General features: G+C 32.6%; 1 protein-coding gene across 2 annotated transcripts in view; it reads right to left on the reverse strand.

Annotated features, from left to right (window-relative positions):
- LOC149423652 (TWiK family of potassium channels protein 7) overlaps positions 1-18,112 on the reverse strand; it is a 96,363-nt gene that overhangs the window by 34,195 nt on the left and 44,056 nt on the right. The window contains exons 3-6 of one of the 2 annotated variants that reach the window (XM_089632062.1): positions 12,658-12,784; positions 10,883-11,045; positions 9,909-9,932; positions 9,062-9,225 (exon numbers count right to left, since the gene is read on the reverse strand). In XM_089632062.1, coding sequence (XP_089488188.1) covers positions 9,062-9,225; positions 9,909-9,932; positions 10,883-11,045; positions 12,658-12,784 — 478 coding nt within the window. Of the gene's footprint in view, positions 1-9,061; positions 9,272-9,908; positions 9,933-10,882; positions 11,046-12,657; positions 12,785-18,112 lie in introns of both variants that reach the window. The other variant, XM_089632061.1, reaches the window with a different exon arrangement.

Below are 18,112 nucleotides of genomic sequence, written 5' to 3' on the forward strand. Positions count from 1 at the left end.
ATAAATAAAAAAGAAAAATATTTTTAAGAAGAACAAAACGATTTCGATGAGCATACACACAACGCTCTGTGAATGTGGTATCATTTTGAAGCCATGTTATTATACACCCAATGATCAGTTACGAGAGTTCAAAGGTACATTGATGTCATTAAGGCTTAGAAACATTAATTGAACATGGATTCAAAAACGATACCGTCTTCAAAGCTCATTTTCGGGGTCATCTGTGTGCATACCTTTTTTGCATATATACATTTTTTGAATTTGCCATCTTCGGCATCAGACAAGCAATATTTTATCAAAATTTATTGTTCTTTGTATAATATTGAGATGAAAATGTAAATAGGATTAATTATTATATGTGAGTAAAGAATGTGTCAAAATTGATCAACAAAAATATTAAAAATGTGTTTACAAATGTGATCTAGGTCTTTAGAAGACTCCGTAATTAAAGCTGACGAGGAAAGCTCTCAAATAAATGTCCAAACAAATAGGTCTGTTTATTGTTGACTTCTACGAGTCTTAAAGTAAAGGCATGTCAACGAAAGCTTCATTATAACCACTCTCCTTCTCATAAACGATACATGTAGGAAACAAAAAAGAGAGGTTACAGCGGAGCTTTCAACGATAATTCGTACGAGCAAGGAAAACAGTAATTGAGTGGAAGTCTATTTGGGAGCTTCTGCGCTAATGTTATATGAAATTAGTTCCTCTGGTGCAGGATCAAATTAAAAGTATTGTACCTGCGGCGCCTGGGCAAGGAATGAAAGGTAGATCCGAGTCCAGTGAAGAATAGTTTGTAAGTTCAACGGAAAAATAATATACGTTAAGTAACAAAAAAGGTTTAGGTATACATTCACAATATAAGAACATACAACAACATATTTTAATGTGGCACCTCAAAATAGTGCCCCTGTCTGTACAATGTTAAGAAAGTGGAACTATGTTTTCATCCGGTTGAGCAGCGTTTGGAGGCGGGTCATGGTAGGAGCTGTAGTAAAGAATTTATGAATGAATGTCTTGAATAGGCCCGGATTACACGAAGGAGGGAAAAGAGATGCCGGTAGCTTTTTCCACATTCGAGTCGACTAACACAAAAATGAGTCGAAGAAACGACCATTTCTCATGAAGCTAACATCAACTGTGAACGGGTGTTCCGATTGTGTCCGTCGAGTTTCGTGCACGCGTACCGGTGCATTAATGGAAATACCTGTAGAACAGACTTTGCGTCTGTGAATTAGAGATGGCAAATGGTTTTTTAACAATGTATTGTCAATCAGACGGACCGCCATCCTATGCACAGAATCAATTAGGTTTATCAAGTATTGTATGGCCCCAACCCAGAGGTGGCACCTTAATTGTTGGACGTACTTTAGATTCGTACAGGGTAAGCAGCTGTTTACTAACTATGCACAAGCAAAACCAATCTGTAAATAAATTTAAAAAACATATTTTGATTAATTCCATAATTTTAAACAAAGGAGTGGGATATATTGAATTAAGTTTTATTTAGTTAGTTACATGTATGTAAGTATTAAAGTTTAGACATACATAGCATAATACATGTAATATGTATTACAAGTTCGGGGAGTTTAAACGTCGCAATCGAATACCGTAAATAATCCATCCATATTTTATTGGTTGAAAGCTTTTGAAGCTTTTATCGGTTGCATTGATCAAATAAATGTTACTATTGAGATGGAAATTTTTGTGGTTATTTGATGGATTTAAATTTTATAATCCGGGTTGGAGGCAATTAAACGGATTTAACGGAACTATTTTGGGAGCATTAGCTCCATGGCTTCTGCGTACGTTTTCTCATTAAATAGATTTTTAAACGTAATTTCCGGATTTCGAGAAGCCAAAAGTGCAATTTACGTTATTTATGTATTCCGGGAAAAGTATTTTAAAGATTACCCCATTTTAATTCTGTATCTTGAAACAGAGTGACATGAGTTAGTGGCTACAAACAAAAAGGATATTGTATAACAGATAAAAGATATAGCATTCTGTTATCGGATCACTTTTAAACTGGTTTTAAATATCGCCATTTAGTAAATAATTTTACTAATTATTTTAATTCCATTTTTGACTCTTTGATAATATTATCGATTTTGCTAATTAAACGGTAACGGTTTGTATTAATTTACCATATTGACTCACTTTGAATTGTAACCATAAAAGTCAACAACAAAAATATATTCCATTGATTTCAATTCACTTCAAATCAGACACAAGTAATTCAGAATCTTTATTGACATATCCCATCACAATTCAACAATTTCACATTTGCCAAAACAATGTTATAAATTAATTTACAAAAAATCGATGTGTTGCAGCTACAATGCACATAGACAATTAGACAAATATATTTCTGTTTTTGTATCTTTCTGTTATTTGTTGTATACGTCTGTTATTTCAATATTCTGTACGTTTATGTTCACGTATTCTGTAGGATAAATGTATTTTAAAAACACTAGCAACTATAAACAATAGAGATTACATCATCATAAATCAATTTTATAGTATTATGATTTGTGTGGCAGATTGGTTAGTTAGATTTCTTTGATCAGATATTTTAGCAGTAGGTAAATATTTTCAAAGTTTCAATTATTAAGTATCTAATCCACCAGTTTCCGAGTAAAAGATTATTAAGTCATTAATATTATTTGCGGAACGTTTGAGCAAAGTTATTATTTTAGCAAGATTATTGGTTCTTGGCTTTATTGCGCCCTCTAATGGAGGAATGGTATTTTTATTAGATCGTGTTCAATCATAATAGTTATATAAACCAAGTTTAATACAGTTTAACGGCGTGCGGTAAATGCGTTCGCTAAACTCGTCGAGTTTATGAAATTATATTCAAGGTTATTTATGATATTTGTAATAGATCAGAATAGTTGCCTAATAACCTTTTTTTTAATTCGTATTTTACAGAGACAAATTCACGTATATTTTACGGATGTCATATCTCATTCTTAATTGAATGTTCAAGCTCAATCTTTAAACTCAAGAGCTTAAAGCTAAAAGCTTAAAGTTCAAAGCTTAAAGCTTAAAGCTCAAAGCATAAAGCTTAAAGCTTTAAGCTCAAAGCACAAACCTCAAAGAGTAAAGCTCAAAGCTCAAAACTTAAAGCTCAAAGCTTAAAGCACAAAGCATAAACCTCAAAGCATATAGCTCAGAGCTTAAAGCTTAAAGCTCAAAGCATTAAGCTCATAGCTTAAATCTCATAACTTAAAGCTAAACGCTCAAAACTTAAAGCTCAAAACATAAAGCTCAAAGCTTTAAGCCCAAGTCTTAAAGCTCAATCTCAAAGCTTAGAGCTCACAACTTAAAGTTCAAATCTTAAAGCTCAATGCTTAAAGCTTAAATCTCAAAGCTTAAAGCTTAAAGCTCAAAGCTTAAACTCATCGTGCCACTTATTCCTCGGATGTCTTTGATTTCTTCAACCATTCACTTTCAAGACATTAATTGTCTTTGTCACTTTCTTCGTTCATCAAGTACGCCTCATTTTACCACAAATAATTATTTGATTCCTGTCTACAATTTCTACCATTTCTACTATTCACTTCATGTAATATAGTAACATCCACATTTTTATTGTGAACACTATATTATATCGACTTTAATTTATCTCCATATCTTATTCCAGTACAGAGGTATTTGTTTCACTTGAACATGCCATGATTCCTCGGGCATGCTCGACTTCTTCTGCCATACGCTTCCACTTCATACATTGTTCTTACATCCCTTTCTTCGTGAATTACAAACGCAATATTTTACCCCATATTTGATTCATTCGATCGTGCCATGTCTTCCTTGCCTTGCCTTCTCCTTACACCTCTTTCGTCGTTCATTACTTAAGTCTCATTTTACCACGAAAAATGATACGATTTGTTTCATGTTTTCTTCGAGCGTCTCCGACTCTTTCTGTATACCATATTTTTACTGTTTAAAAATTACATTATATCTACTATAAATCGACTAAGTATCTCATTACAGTACAAACACAAACATTAAAATTTTCAGTGAAATCGAAGTGGTTTTCGAGTCTATAAGGGACAAAGAAAGAAACAAACAAACATTAATATATGAAAGTTACTGGGTCACACCAGATATTTAGCTCCTATGGAAAGCGGCGCGGCCCTGCAACAGAGACAATTCATAGGGGGTGTAATGGGATAACAGAGTAAATTGCTTTGAACAGAAAACCTTTGACTTAACGGTGGTTATAAAAATAGAACTGCAGTGTCAGTGAAAATAATAATATTATAGTTTTCAATAGAAATAGAAAAAAAAGATAATTTCAATTATTAATATTTGAAAGTACATGCGCATGTACTAATATAAACTTGATTTTATATTATGTACGTAAGGATTAAACTGAAACGCTTTAAATTTATTTAAGATTCATCCTGTTAGGAAAGTAATTTAAGGTGTGTATTTCCAGTGATAGCGTGCTGCTTCAGCTTTCAGCGTGTGATACCCAATATATTTTTTTGTGTAAACGTTTCACCAATAAGGGAAGTATTATATGTAACGACCCTCTTTGCAACATCGGCAGATAATTATTCTAGTAGGTTTATAGAATTCCCGAATTGATAAAATGCCTAAAATGAGGCGTGACTGCTTAAATACAAAACCAAATTGACCAAAGTAATAAGAATTTAATATTTTTTTAACACTCTACGGCATTACGGTCATATCGCTTTTGTAATCATCAATTTAATCCCATTGCTCCATACAAACGTAGAGAAATCACTGATGCGTAATTCTTATAAAAAAGTGGGAACTGTATTATTGATTCATCATATCATTAAAAAGGTTTGCATTTCGATGCCCTGAACACCACACCAGATCCAATTATATGGGCAAAATTCATTGATGGGATGTATCTGTAAAACATTCGTCGTACGAGATGTAGACATTTTCAACTGTACTTTGAAAACATATAAAATCAAACTGGTTAATAATTAAGATAATTTAGCTCACTGTTCTTATTGTTATATTTTTTCTTTCATTTTTGTTTACACATCGTATATTCGTATATTATCATCCACATTTCGAAGAGTACCTATTTATAATAATTTGTTTACACATTTAATTAATTAATGTAACTCAATTCGTTTATCATATATTGATTTTACATTGTAATTATAAAATAAATAAATGTTGGACTTCGAAACATAATAAAATGAAATTATAAAAAATTAGTTTGGTGTGAAAAGGATCTAAAATAGGGAGAATAAAGGATCTAAAATAGGAGTTAGAAATAAAATTGTTATTTGTAACTCATATTTCCAAACTTCTGATTCTACGAGTGCCAACTCTGTAAAATGCCTATTTCGGTGCATATACTCGTGTACGAAATCAAACTACAATATTATGCAACTACAAATCCTTCCCACAACTAATTTTAACAAATACCTTAAGAAAATGTGTATTTGTTATTAATAATGGTTGTAAACACGATTATTGTTACCCACTTCATACAATTTTAACTTATTTTGTTTTTATTGGTACTAGGTACCTCAACTTACCAATATCTGTTTTCCGTGAATAGTTTAATGTGAATGATGTTATTATCAAAGCTAACCTAACATCAAGTTGGATCACTTTTCGTCACTGGTACTAGGTACATAAACTTACCAATATCTGTGTTCCGTGAATAGTTTAATGTGAATGATGTTATTATCAAAGCTAACCTAACATCAAGTTGGATCACTTTTCGTCAATGGGGAAAAAAACATTTTTCAACATATTTATATTACAAGGATCTAAAGCTTTGCCACGGAGGACGTCAGATATAAATAACAATACAATATCACTTCTGTTCATCTTATCGCCGCAAAAAGCGGTTATTACGAACATAAAATAAATTTGAATAAGGCTAGTTAAAATAAATGGTACACCACATCCTATTCGCATCGTCCAGTTGAAATACCACCATTCAGAATCGAAACGTTACTTGAAATGGTTTTAGCCATGTTTAGTTACCAGACATGAATTATCAGGTGGGTACCTACTTCCCAGCAGTCGTTTTCCTCGTCTCCTTCGGAGTGGGAAGGAAGGAGCCCTATAATTCGTTATCCCAGTAGTTGGAAATCTTGCCGGATTCAAAGAAAAATCTATGTTGGTTAGAGTATAACTTAAAATACTTGCCTAATAGTAATAGCTATGCTAAAGATAATTATTGCTTTAAATCTAAATGATAAAATAAATAAGTAAGTTATTTTAATTCGTTAGTGTCAAGCATCAGAGAAAATAAATTAGTAGATTACTTGCATTCGTCAGTGTCAAGCATCAGGAAGATAAGATCGGTTGTCTCCAAGCCGGTGACATTTATTTCCCTGGACTGTTTTGGACCATTGGCTCGGAATGGTTGACTGCGTGTTTAATTATATTTGTGCGGCAAAGGCCGGGTAACTGACTTGAACAATGTCAGCCAAAACAAAGAAAAAATATATCTGCAAGTGTCGAGTGGATGGACTGTTGCCAGGAACAACGATGGTATGTTTTGAAATAAAATGAAGACTGTAATCACGCACTACCATTTCTACGTCTTTGAAGTGACAACGTGCAATTGAATTCTGTTGAGACTAATTATTACAATCATTAAGTAAATATATTTTATAATTTATTACAGGTTTTCATGATCCCGATATTACCCATTTCTTTTTGAGTTGGTCACTACATAATTTGACACATTTTTTTTAATGATTTACGTATTTTGTAAAGAAATTATTTACATAATGTCTGCAGTATTTTAGTTTTTTTGCGAACTAAATTATGGCTCAGATATTTTTTATTTGTTTATTTGGAACAGAAAAATTTACAGATTATATTAGTATTTTTGAGAGTCTAACCAATAAGTAACCACATTATTATATTTTTCATTCGTATGTGTTATTTTTCATTGAATTAGTATATTTGTGGCATGTTCCAGAGTGGTAGATACTTAAAAAACACAATTAAAAATCGAAGTTCAATGAGAAAGATTAAGAAAGGGACGTTCAAATTATATGGGCATATGGATCAAATAAACGAAGAAAAGAGTGTAACGATGATATATGAGACAAATGTGAGTACTTCCACATTTTGCTCTTTCCCATTTCCTACCCATCCCCACACTCTTCAGCCTTAAAACGTACCCCAAATGGGGAATAGTGCCACTGGCTCATGAGATTGGATTTTTAAAAGTGAATCTTCACCACTCTACCACGAGGGTCATCGAATCTTGAAACAAATTTTCAAACAAACTTGTAACTCCAGTAAAAGCTGCTTTGTTGGCCTTTATTTATTATTTTAGGAAGAAAAAACAATTAGATTTCAAGTTCAAAGAAGTAAAAAGATGTTACAAAAATTATTTGGCATAATTTCAATTACAATTGAACACCAAATATTGCGTCAGAATGAATGTATCAGAATAATTCTTGTTGCACTGAAAGATCTATGAAACATTTCAGGGAGATTAATCTCATAACAGACAACGAGTGCGGTGGGTTTAACAGCTCGGTGTCAAGGCTATGTACATAAACTGAGGAAATGGGTTCACTGGGCCAGAAATCCTGGTCGCTCCGATGACTTTTCATTGTTTTTGAAGAAAATAAAAACCAATTTGGACCATTTCCAACCAAAACATTTAGTAGACAATCGTAATTACTGAATTTCCCGCGATGCGACAGTATCAGATTCTTTAAATGTTTCAAATTGCTGTGGCTGCGATAGAAATTTATGTTATCTATCTATTAGTTCACACTAAAATTTCTAAAATAAAACGAATGGTTTTAAGTGTTTTTAAATAGACATTTGATTCTTTAAATGTTTTAACCCCCACTCGAATATTGTTGTGGCTGGGATTGAAATATATGTTATCTTTTCACACTAAAAATTCTAAAATAGAAGAGTTTTAAGTGTTTTTAAATAGATATCTAAATCTTTTGAGAATTTACGACACCGGAATAAGAGCGTGAAAGAGTTAAATAATCTAAAAGTTCCTCCAAGAATCTTGAATGGTTTTTCCTACCAACACTTCCAAACAAATATAAATGTGAAAACTGTCTACTATCCAAGTGTATCCAATTCAATCAACGTTTTTCAACTTCAGTTCTTATAACCAACTGTATTATTATTGGAAAACTTTTGCGGGTACCGTTAGGCTTTGTTTTCTTTTTCAAAGGGAAACATGACGTAATCAAAAGGTTTGGTAATTCATTTCACTGTAAACAATTCTTCTATATTTTACCAGTTACGTCACTATTGAATTATGATCAACAAACTCTGAATTTTTTTATGAGTAACACCAAAATTCTACCGCTTGTTTGGAGATAGCGAGACAATATTTTGTATATATTTCATTTATTTGTTTTGTCGTAACTCAACCGCAGAATTTTATGGGAGTAAGGAAACGGGGAACGTACTGGTTGAGACGTTCCTACCTATACAGAAATGTTTATTAAAGTTAAAGCGAAAAGCTAAAGACAATATATTAAGCAATGTTTTGCCGGTTGCTAAAAGTGATCTTACACGAGAATGATTCCACAATTAGCTTTTTATCTTGAAGTGCAAATGTATATAATTTATATTTATATCTTTTTTTTATTTTTCGGAGGGTTTTGAACCCACTAACTCTGGGCTCAGGGCCAATGTTCAGGACCAAGCTCGGAAGAATGAAACACCCATTCATGAGTCATGAGTCATGAGTCACGACTCATGACTAAGGACACTATTTTCATAATATTTGTATTCAGTTCTATAACCAGACAACAGCAATCATTGGTAAATTTCCACTTTCGAGGCTTGTCCAGTTGTTCTTCTTATAGAAATTCAGTAAGTTCTTGAGCCAAGTTTTCCATCGCATCGCGGTTTCACTTTCTCTGAAATTTACCTTACATAATGTTTGCTAGCTGACTATAAACATTTCATAACGCTGACCAAATCAATCAAAAATTATAAATATTTGGACTAAAACAAAAAAAAACGACAGCTGGTATAAATATCGATAAGAAAAAACCAATTTCAAAAATTTGACTCACAATTTTTTTAAGGAGGAAGTAGGACTTACTTGGAACGAGGTCCCCGAAGCCGATGGTGGTCATGGTGACAAAGCAGAAGTAGAAGCCGTCGTTGAAGGTCCAGTCTTTCTCCCAGAGGACAAAGAGTCCCGCGCCTGCAGCCAGGTAAAGGAACAGGAAACCCACGGCTGCCAGCGCGAACACCCACCTTTTGCTGGACTGATTGGGGGTGGTTGTGCCGGTGGTGGAACGGCGAAAGACTGCAATTATTGGTATTTCAGCACGGAATAGATATTAAATATGCAGTTGAAGATGGACTGTAATAACCTATCTTTTTTACAGTATTGGATTATGTAGGTGTACAAAAAATATTGTTTTGCATCACTAACCGTTCCTCCTTTTTTTTAAAATTTATAATTATTAATGGAATTTGAATTATATTTATATGGTTTACTCGAATAAAAAATCCAGCGATCTTTAACTACGATATTGATAAAAAATCATCTTGAGATATTAACATAAATAAAAGACTTAGACAACACTTATCAAACAAATCTTTGACCACGTAACGGCAATCTCAACAAGGGCTTACAAATATTGCAATTTACCTATAACTAGGTTTGGCATTTCAAATATGGCATTGTTTACGTCACTCGTCCAACGTTGGTGACATCCGTCTTACCAGCTAGAAGCATTATCTACATAATAATGTCGTTATAGCCAGTTCGAACCGATTAGGAATATATGGCTTGAGATAATTTTTAAAATCAACAATTAGGAAAAAATATATATAAAAAATATATATATATATTACACATTTTAAATTCTAAGATCAGAATCACTGAAAAAAATAAAACTTTCACACATTTTTATCAGAGACAGCAGTTTATTAAGAACCCTGTAATGTTTAATTCAATATATCTTTTAAATTTTCGTTGGAACTCATATTGGCAGTTTAATTTTAAAGCCCCGAGCCAAAATACTGCGATAAATACGATAAAAATGAACAAAAAAATTGTGTTTGAAAAGTTATATAATACTGGTAAGATGTATGAATATGAATGAAGAAACGGCATGATGGTTATTTATTTAGTTATATATTTGACATTTAACTTAATAATTGTATAATTTGTATAGCGCTTTTTTGTGAAAAATCGCCTCAAGGGCGCAGTACAATTTATTACGAGTTCCTAGGCTGTATCCAAGTTTATTATTTCAAACAGTTACAGGAAAACATACTAACCTGGTAGGTCACTTCATATAAGTATTAAAAAGTTTACGACTTTGCACGCAGCGGAAAGTATAGTAAAAAAACTGGACAATGATTTAACATTTGCTATTTTACCCTCCATTACTAATCATATTAGATTTATTAGAAAATTTGTGGCAAGAGTAAAGTTTTTTTTTTTTTTAAAACACTGGAGAATTTAGGACTCTTTAGGACTGGAGAATTTTTATGAAATGACCTTAAAAAGCTTAATAATTTGTCTTAGTTGTTTATATTATTTACACATGTTATTATTTACAATGTCGCGGACTGTGAAGATGAAAGGTTTCTGACTTTATGGATATATCACTGCTTAAAAGGTGAGTTTTAAGTGTAGCTCTGAATTCTGTCGATTCTGTGATCATTCTTAAATCATGCGGCAATCTAATCCAGGCTTCATGTCTTTGATATCTGGTGTGCGATTTGTTTCCTTCAACCCTCCTATAATAATAGCTGATGACGCTGATGACCTAAGGGTTGATAAGTGAGCCTGGGGCATTCCTATTACTTAAATACCATCCAGCAGAACTTGAACTGGTTATAATCTTGAAACTTGACATCCTCAAAACAAATCGTCATAATGTTCGTTCAAAATTGCTGATACTTACAGGGCAATTCAGGCATGTGCTTTCCGCACATAGACACCCCCGTGGCAAAGATCCTCCCCCAGTCCGCAATCACTGTCAGCGTCAAGGGGATGCCGATCAGAGCGAACAGGATGCAGAACAAGCGTCCCCAGAACGTTATCGGCACTATGTTTCCATAGCCTAACAAAGAAAACAAAACAACATGAAATAGGCATAAATCAATGCCATAGCATAACTGTGTTAAGTGAAATTTTATGTAAATACGGTTCCCCCTTTTGTAACGCATCTCTAAATATGATTTATTTTATAAAAAAATATTTCATGTGAAATCCACATAGCTAGTTGATTCTGTTCGATGGCCTTAGTAAGGCCGAAGTTCTAGGTAGCAGCTTCTGCAGTTCTGCAGCTCAGGCCCTCCCGGCCGCGTCTGATCACCGCACTTTCTTCGTCTCCCGCCCAACATTACGTCGCCGGGCGGAGGACAATACTTGAAAATCACTTTCTCTAACTCGACTGTAACTTCTTCATCCGCCGCCCAGCATCACACCGCTGGGCGGGGAGCGCGTACTTCACCACCACTCCTGTCTCGGTCTCCTCTCTCTCCCGCCTCGATCTTTACTGTCTTTCTTTCTTGAGCTCGTAGGACCTGTCGCCCTACCCCGCACTTCTCACTTCTTTCTTTACAACCCCCGTCTGTCAACACTTTCTTTGTCTTTGGGTGCACACTGCGGGACATACTTAGTTTAACCTTCAAATTTATTTGTGACGAAATTTGATTCGTCACAATACATTAACATCGATATGAATGTGGTTTTAGATTTATTTTTGGGGTATAAGGAAGATGTGTAATATCAATTAATATAACAAATCCGTAATGTCAATTACACATCTGCCTTGATGATGGACACTGTGACGATTTACAAAACGTTGGATAAAGAAGGAGGTATCGCAACACGGCATGGTACCTTAAAAATAAATCACGATACTGAACTGTATTGCTCTGATCGGCATATTTAACATAAGTTAACTTACATTTTTTACGCATCTCGTCTAAATATAACTTACCTAAACGTACAGATAGTTTATTTAAAGTTGAAACTAGCGATGCAAAGAGCTTAAGTGATATTTAAGCGATGTTTTAAATTCTGAATGACAGGGCTGAAATGTGTGGCATTTATCCCCTTTGCTCGCGCGTTACGTGTACGTGACGCGACGCGATACGATGACGCGAATCACCAAGGCGAGAATCCACCACTATAGCGATATGTTTACTTATCAAAGTCAACATTCTCTGAACAAACCAGAGTTTCTTCAGAAATAAGCATTTGCAAAATAACTCGGCCGTCAACGTCAGAAATAACACATAGTTTACATAGCCGAGAAATTGAACAGAAACACATAATATAACTCCAGGAGTATCTCGGCGAGATCTCTGCCATCGCAGAACAAAGCAATGACATTAATAGACGTAATAATTTAATAGTCCACTTCGATGATGGCTATTTCATTACCAAGCTCATTCGGTTCACGAAAAGGCCTCATTATTTGGAGTAGCCCATAACGGTTTATCAGCCGCGAAGCCGATTTGACTATGTACCGGCTGTGAAATTGTTGTATGGGCTTTTAATGTGCAATTAAAGTCAATGATGGACTCGAACATTTACCTTGGAAAATTATAAACAAATCTAATTTAAATACTTGCTATTTGCGCATTCGGTAATGCTGTCTTACTTTGAAAGCTGGACGGCCGCAAAGATGTGTAATGTTCACAGAGTTAATAAATAAAGCTTACCAATGGTAGTTAAGACCGTGGAGGAAAAGAAAACGGCTTGTGCGAGAGTACTCCACTTCTCTTCAGCTGTGGGGAATCCGAGTTCCGCAGATAGCAGAATTCCATTATGGGCAGCTGCCTCCATGACCTTTACAAACATATAAATAATATTATTAATAAATAAATAAATTATCTTTTTTTTTTTCAATACATTGAAAAAATTCTTAAAGTCTTGACTAAACAATGGATCATCAACAAAAGTCGTGCAATAATTAGTCAACTCAAATAAATTTATAATAAATATTCTCTAATCCCATTATTGTTACCAATTCCAACCTGATTTGATTCTGTCAAATATTTTTGCGTTATGTATATGACACTTATAGAAAAATGTATCTATTGTAAAAAAATATATATTTGTAAACACCATTTATCTCTAATCTCTACACAGGATAATTCTAGAGACAGGCACAATAAAAACATATATCTTAACCTTACTTATAGGTAGATGTATTCATAATGCGGATTTGTTGCAAAATCATATTTAAATTTAATTTTATCAATAAATGAAACAGGTTCATTGGAAACTAAGAGAACTGTTATTATATAAACAAAGATCACGTTTTATTATTATCGTCTTATTTTTTGCAACATAAAATTCATCATTGTATTTTCGTTTAAGTTTCAAAGCAAGGAGGAAATAATAAACTTTGGAAAATAGTATTCTAAATGATTCCAATGGTTTCATTTAGAAATGAAATTCTATTTAAGCTTCCGGACAGTGTGAATATTTCGAATGAAAATAAACATTTATATTATTTATTATGTAAACTGGTACCTATATTTATGATCGCGTGATTTCTTGTAAGCTTTATATAAACAAAGAATGGTGGATTGTAGATTTCAACAACCGGAGAACTAAAAGCATTTATTCTCAACAATAGTTGGGAATATTATATCACTAACCAATATATATTTATATATTTGAGCTGTTATGGCATATATTAGTTTATATTAGAGCAAATATTAACTTTGAAAACTTAAGAAAATCATCAAATCAAAAAAATTTAGCACAATTAGAGTTGACTCAAATTATACGAACTTAGGATTTTGTCTACTGGTGCTTATGTATTCTCTTCTGACAGTGATCACCTTCCAAATGTCACTAAGAATTATCAATTTGTCTCGCTTGTGCCTACTTATTGTTATTAGCGAGAAAGGGATAACATCTTTTGGTACACTCATCGAATTTGAGTATTCGAAAAGCTTCACCTATAACAAGTTTTTTTTTATTTTACTAAGAATTGACAGCTTTGCATTTTCACATGAATTTTATTTTTTTATAACTAATAAAAATTTTAAAACACGCGGTATGCAAGAAACGCATCTGTGTAAGTACTCTAGCTGCGATACCTATATTATCCAGACATTATTTTTCTAAGAATAGTAACTGATAAATATTTTTTTACCATTCGTATAAAAATTTCATCCATGACCTGATCAGTATGGGTATATCCCTCCATACAACATGAAATATCTGTTGTCCTCTTTCGACAAACATGTTTATGAAGTCATGTCTGTTGTCCTCTTTCGACAAACATGCATATGAAGTCATATCTAGTTTCCTTAAAATTAACGGCATCAATTTGTAATTGTATTTGTGAATAGGTATTTCCTATAGTATTTACTCAGTGTGTTTGGTTTCATGTATTTATTTATTATATTTTACAGGTATATTAAATTATATGAACTTATATATTAATTATTGCTTCAACGTATAAATAACCACAACAATTGTGAGATTTCCAAAACAAAAGTAGTTTTACCACAGAATTAAAAAATATATATAATCCGTGTTTTGTGTGTTTACCTTATTTTAGATGTAAGTATTAGATTTAAAATGTTTTATCAAGAAAATTAAAGAAATAAAAATCACGGTTTATTTACAAGGAACTTTAAAACAAGTTTTATTTAAACAAACTGAGGTAAGACGGTCCATAAAAAAATAATTATATTAAATCAAGAGTTCATTAATATAATGTGTCGTTAACTGTTTGCACCCTGGACATTTTAATAGCGCACGCATAAATCGTAAAATAAAACAAAACAAAAAAACGAAAGGATAGAATTTCTCCGAAAAAAATGTAACTTTTTATTACCGTCACAAAGTAACGACCTTTGTTTTTGTGTCGCTACCTGTGTTTTATCAGACATCAGCTATTTTTTTTTAATATCATTTAATAACAATAAATCAAATTACCATTTGGTGCTTTACGTTATCTTGCCAAGTATATCAAACCTCTAGGAACATAAAATCACATACCACACAGTCAGTAGTGCTTGATCTTAGTTGCTATTTTTATTGCAGGAATATTTTAACACATCCAACAACAAAAGCTGTTAATCCGGAGGCTTACTATTATTTTAACAAACTAACCATCATTCTATTTACCGGAAAGGGTTGGCAGAGAGAATAGAACGCCACAGGAATCTGTATTGCAAACATTTCTTGTTTTTTTCTTTATCAAACCTCTGTTATTCAAAATCTTTACATGATCCGATTCAAAATTAATCACTTGATCTTGTCATGTCTTCGTGGGGCAAACCTGACTTTGTCTTGTATCAATTTACGGATTACAAAATCCTGTCAGTGTCCTTTCTTCCAACGTGGATGAACGACGCTTCGAAAATAAGTGTCCATTTTTTTAAAAGAAATACAAACATTCCCGGGTTACGTATAACCTGACAATATTTGAAAATCTTCTACTACCACAACAGTAAGCGGAAAATTTTGGTTGTTTCGTGATGGAGGACTTAGCCAACAAGGGAATTTGAACGCATGACGTCTGGGAGGGACCCAAACGCGATGCCAACTCAGCCACTGAGTGGTCATTAGTTGGTTTCTAGTTACATATATTGAGTTGAATTATGAACATTTTTTTTACAAATTTTCTGACAGAAAACTTTTACATATTTTTAAATTCCTCGACGATTATAATAGCTATATCAGTCAGTATCTCTTGGTCATTAAGTATAAGTATGTTAACAACTTATATATTCGTTGTCTTTTTCGATTTTTTTGGGGTTTGGCTTATTGATATAATAAGTTTAAAAATGTTGGAAATATCAAAGTCACCCCACTCTGAAAGGTGACTTTTATCGCATTTTGTTCGCATATATCTCGATGGTTTAAACGTGTGCAGTAAATTTAAGTAATTTTCCACCACAAACAATTTTATGAAAAGTTATTTAGTTTCGAAGAAATTTGAAAATTGATCAAAATCACCCAATTTCACTGTACCTAAGCTCACATCGTCCGTGCGATATTTTCTAATCCATATCTCCATATCCAATCTCATTCGTCATAAATTCGTACATGGATTTACAATACGCCTAAGGAATCTCACTTTTACCTCATTCAGTCAACTTTCTTCCTTCTTCTACCAGTTCCATGCCTCAATGCCATACATCAGGGTTAATTTCATAACTCCAGTGCAGACTGCAAGGCTAGCATCCTTTGAGAACTTTTTAACTCAACAGTTTGCCATTTCATCAGCCTGTAAATTTGTTTGTACGTTCCCTTTCCGATTTTGAAAATCTTCCGCGTCCATTTTATTATTCAAGCAAACCTTACTTTGACTAGATGGCTAACTTTGACTAGGGGGTTAACTTTTAATGAGGCTTTTCAATAATACTATGGTTGGTACCCACCTACCTCAAGAAGAGTTGAAAAAGAATTGTCTTTAAGATAGTAACGTTTTATTAGATATTTTTTTAAATTTATTATTTGATTATTTTTTTAAATGTTCCTTAAAATATTTGCTTCATAATAAAGCCGGTAGGTATTTAATTACCTACTTACAAATCTTATGATATTGAAGGAAATTTGGAAACATTATTTTTTGACGCGTGGTCTAATGTTCACAGAACTACTAGTTCAATTACTGCAAAATGATTCAACGGTTAGGGAAGAATGTTTAAAAATATACACATATTTTACTCTTACAAAAACTTTTTAAATAAATACTTTAAATATAACAGCCAATTAAATTCTATATCACCTTGATTAGTTCGTGTGAAATCAAATAAACACTAATCAATGTTTATTTACAATGCAAAACATTATGTATCCGCCATCGAGCTATGAAATCGCTGAAGCTATTCAGTAATCGAGTTCATTGGGAAAATCTATTTAAATTCAACGAGAATAATTTTGCAAGGATTGGTTGAAATTTAATGGTAATGATTATTACTACGAAATACACGTTAAAGAAAATTACTTTGAAAATGCGTTTTGCATAAAAAAATCAGAGTAGAAATCCATTACTTAAATGGTGTTACAGTTTATAATTTGCGCTAAGTACATTTTTTGTGAACGATGGTTAAAAATCGTACTAAAGCGTGTTTTTTTGAAAACATGAAAACCTTCCATGAAAATCCACTTTCCATGTTTACGCATTTCCATAAATTTGACAGAAAAATACACTCTTGTGGCCTTTTCGGAGTTGTAAAAATACTTTTATAATATTGTGTTTCCACGTCTCAAAATATTGAAGCAAATGTTGAAAGCTTTCTTTAGCAATGGGTATTTGAGGAAACTGTATTTTTGTCGAAAATTGAATACTTTATTTCTTCAATACTAAAGCAAGACCCAGGTGTCAAAAATAGGGACCATCGATATTAATTTATTTAGATTAAATGGCACTTATTGTGCTATTGAAAGTTATTGACAGTCATAATACAGTATGGAAAGAAAGGAAAAATTAGATTATTATTAAGATTATATTAGTTAACAAGAAAAAAGAATACACACAAGTAAAAAGTTATTAAAAGAAATAAAGAAGAAATAAAAACTTGTAATGCAGTGATCTCATTAATATATCAGTACAGATAGGTAGCAGAAATTTTTAATCAGTACAGATTTATATTTCTACAGAGGCATATTTAAAACATCAGTTAACATTACATACGAGCTATCAGTGGCGTGTAATCTATTTATAACAGAATTGTAGCCAGAAACAATATTTCAGGCGACTAATTATTGCTAATAATAATTTGTTATCCTTTGTGCTATGCATAAAAAACCTTGTCTTATAAACATTAGGTTATCATTAAAAAATACTAATCAACATTAATTTATCGGTGCTATTCAACTGATAATTTACAATTTTATATAAAAAAAAACTTCTGTTACCTAACTTTAACAATTTCAATGCATGTAATAAAAACTCATAATCCATAGATTCTAAAGGAATTGTAAGTAAAAAATTGATACTAAAAAAATTGCTTTCGACTCTTTCAATGATATTATTATGATTATTTAAGACAGTTGACCAAATTGTAGAGTTATATTCTAGAATGCTTCTAATTAAAGATTTGTACATAATTTTTAATGTGTGAATATTATTTCAATCGTTGGAAACCCTTACTATAAAACATACAGAGATGTGCAAAATGGGTACCCAAAACCATTTGA

The sequence above is a fragment of the Hesperophylax consimilis genome, chromosome 5 (genome assembly GCF_061612785.1).
Source record: "Hesperophylax consimilis isolate HC1 chromosome 5, BYU_Hcon_1.0, whole genome shotgun sequence".
Taxonomy (NCBI): domain Eukaryota; kingdom Metazoa; phylum Arthropoda; class Insecta; order Trichoptera; family Limnephilidae; genus Hesperophylax; species Hesperophylax consimilis.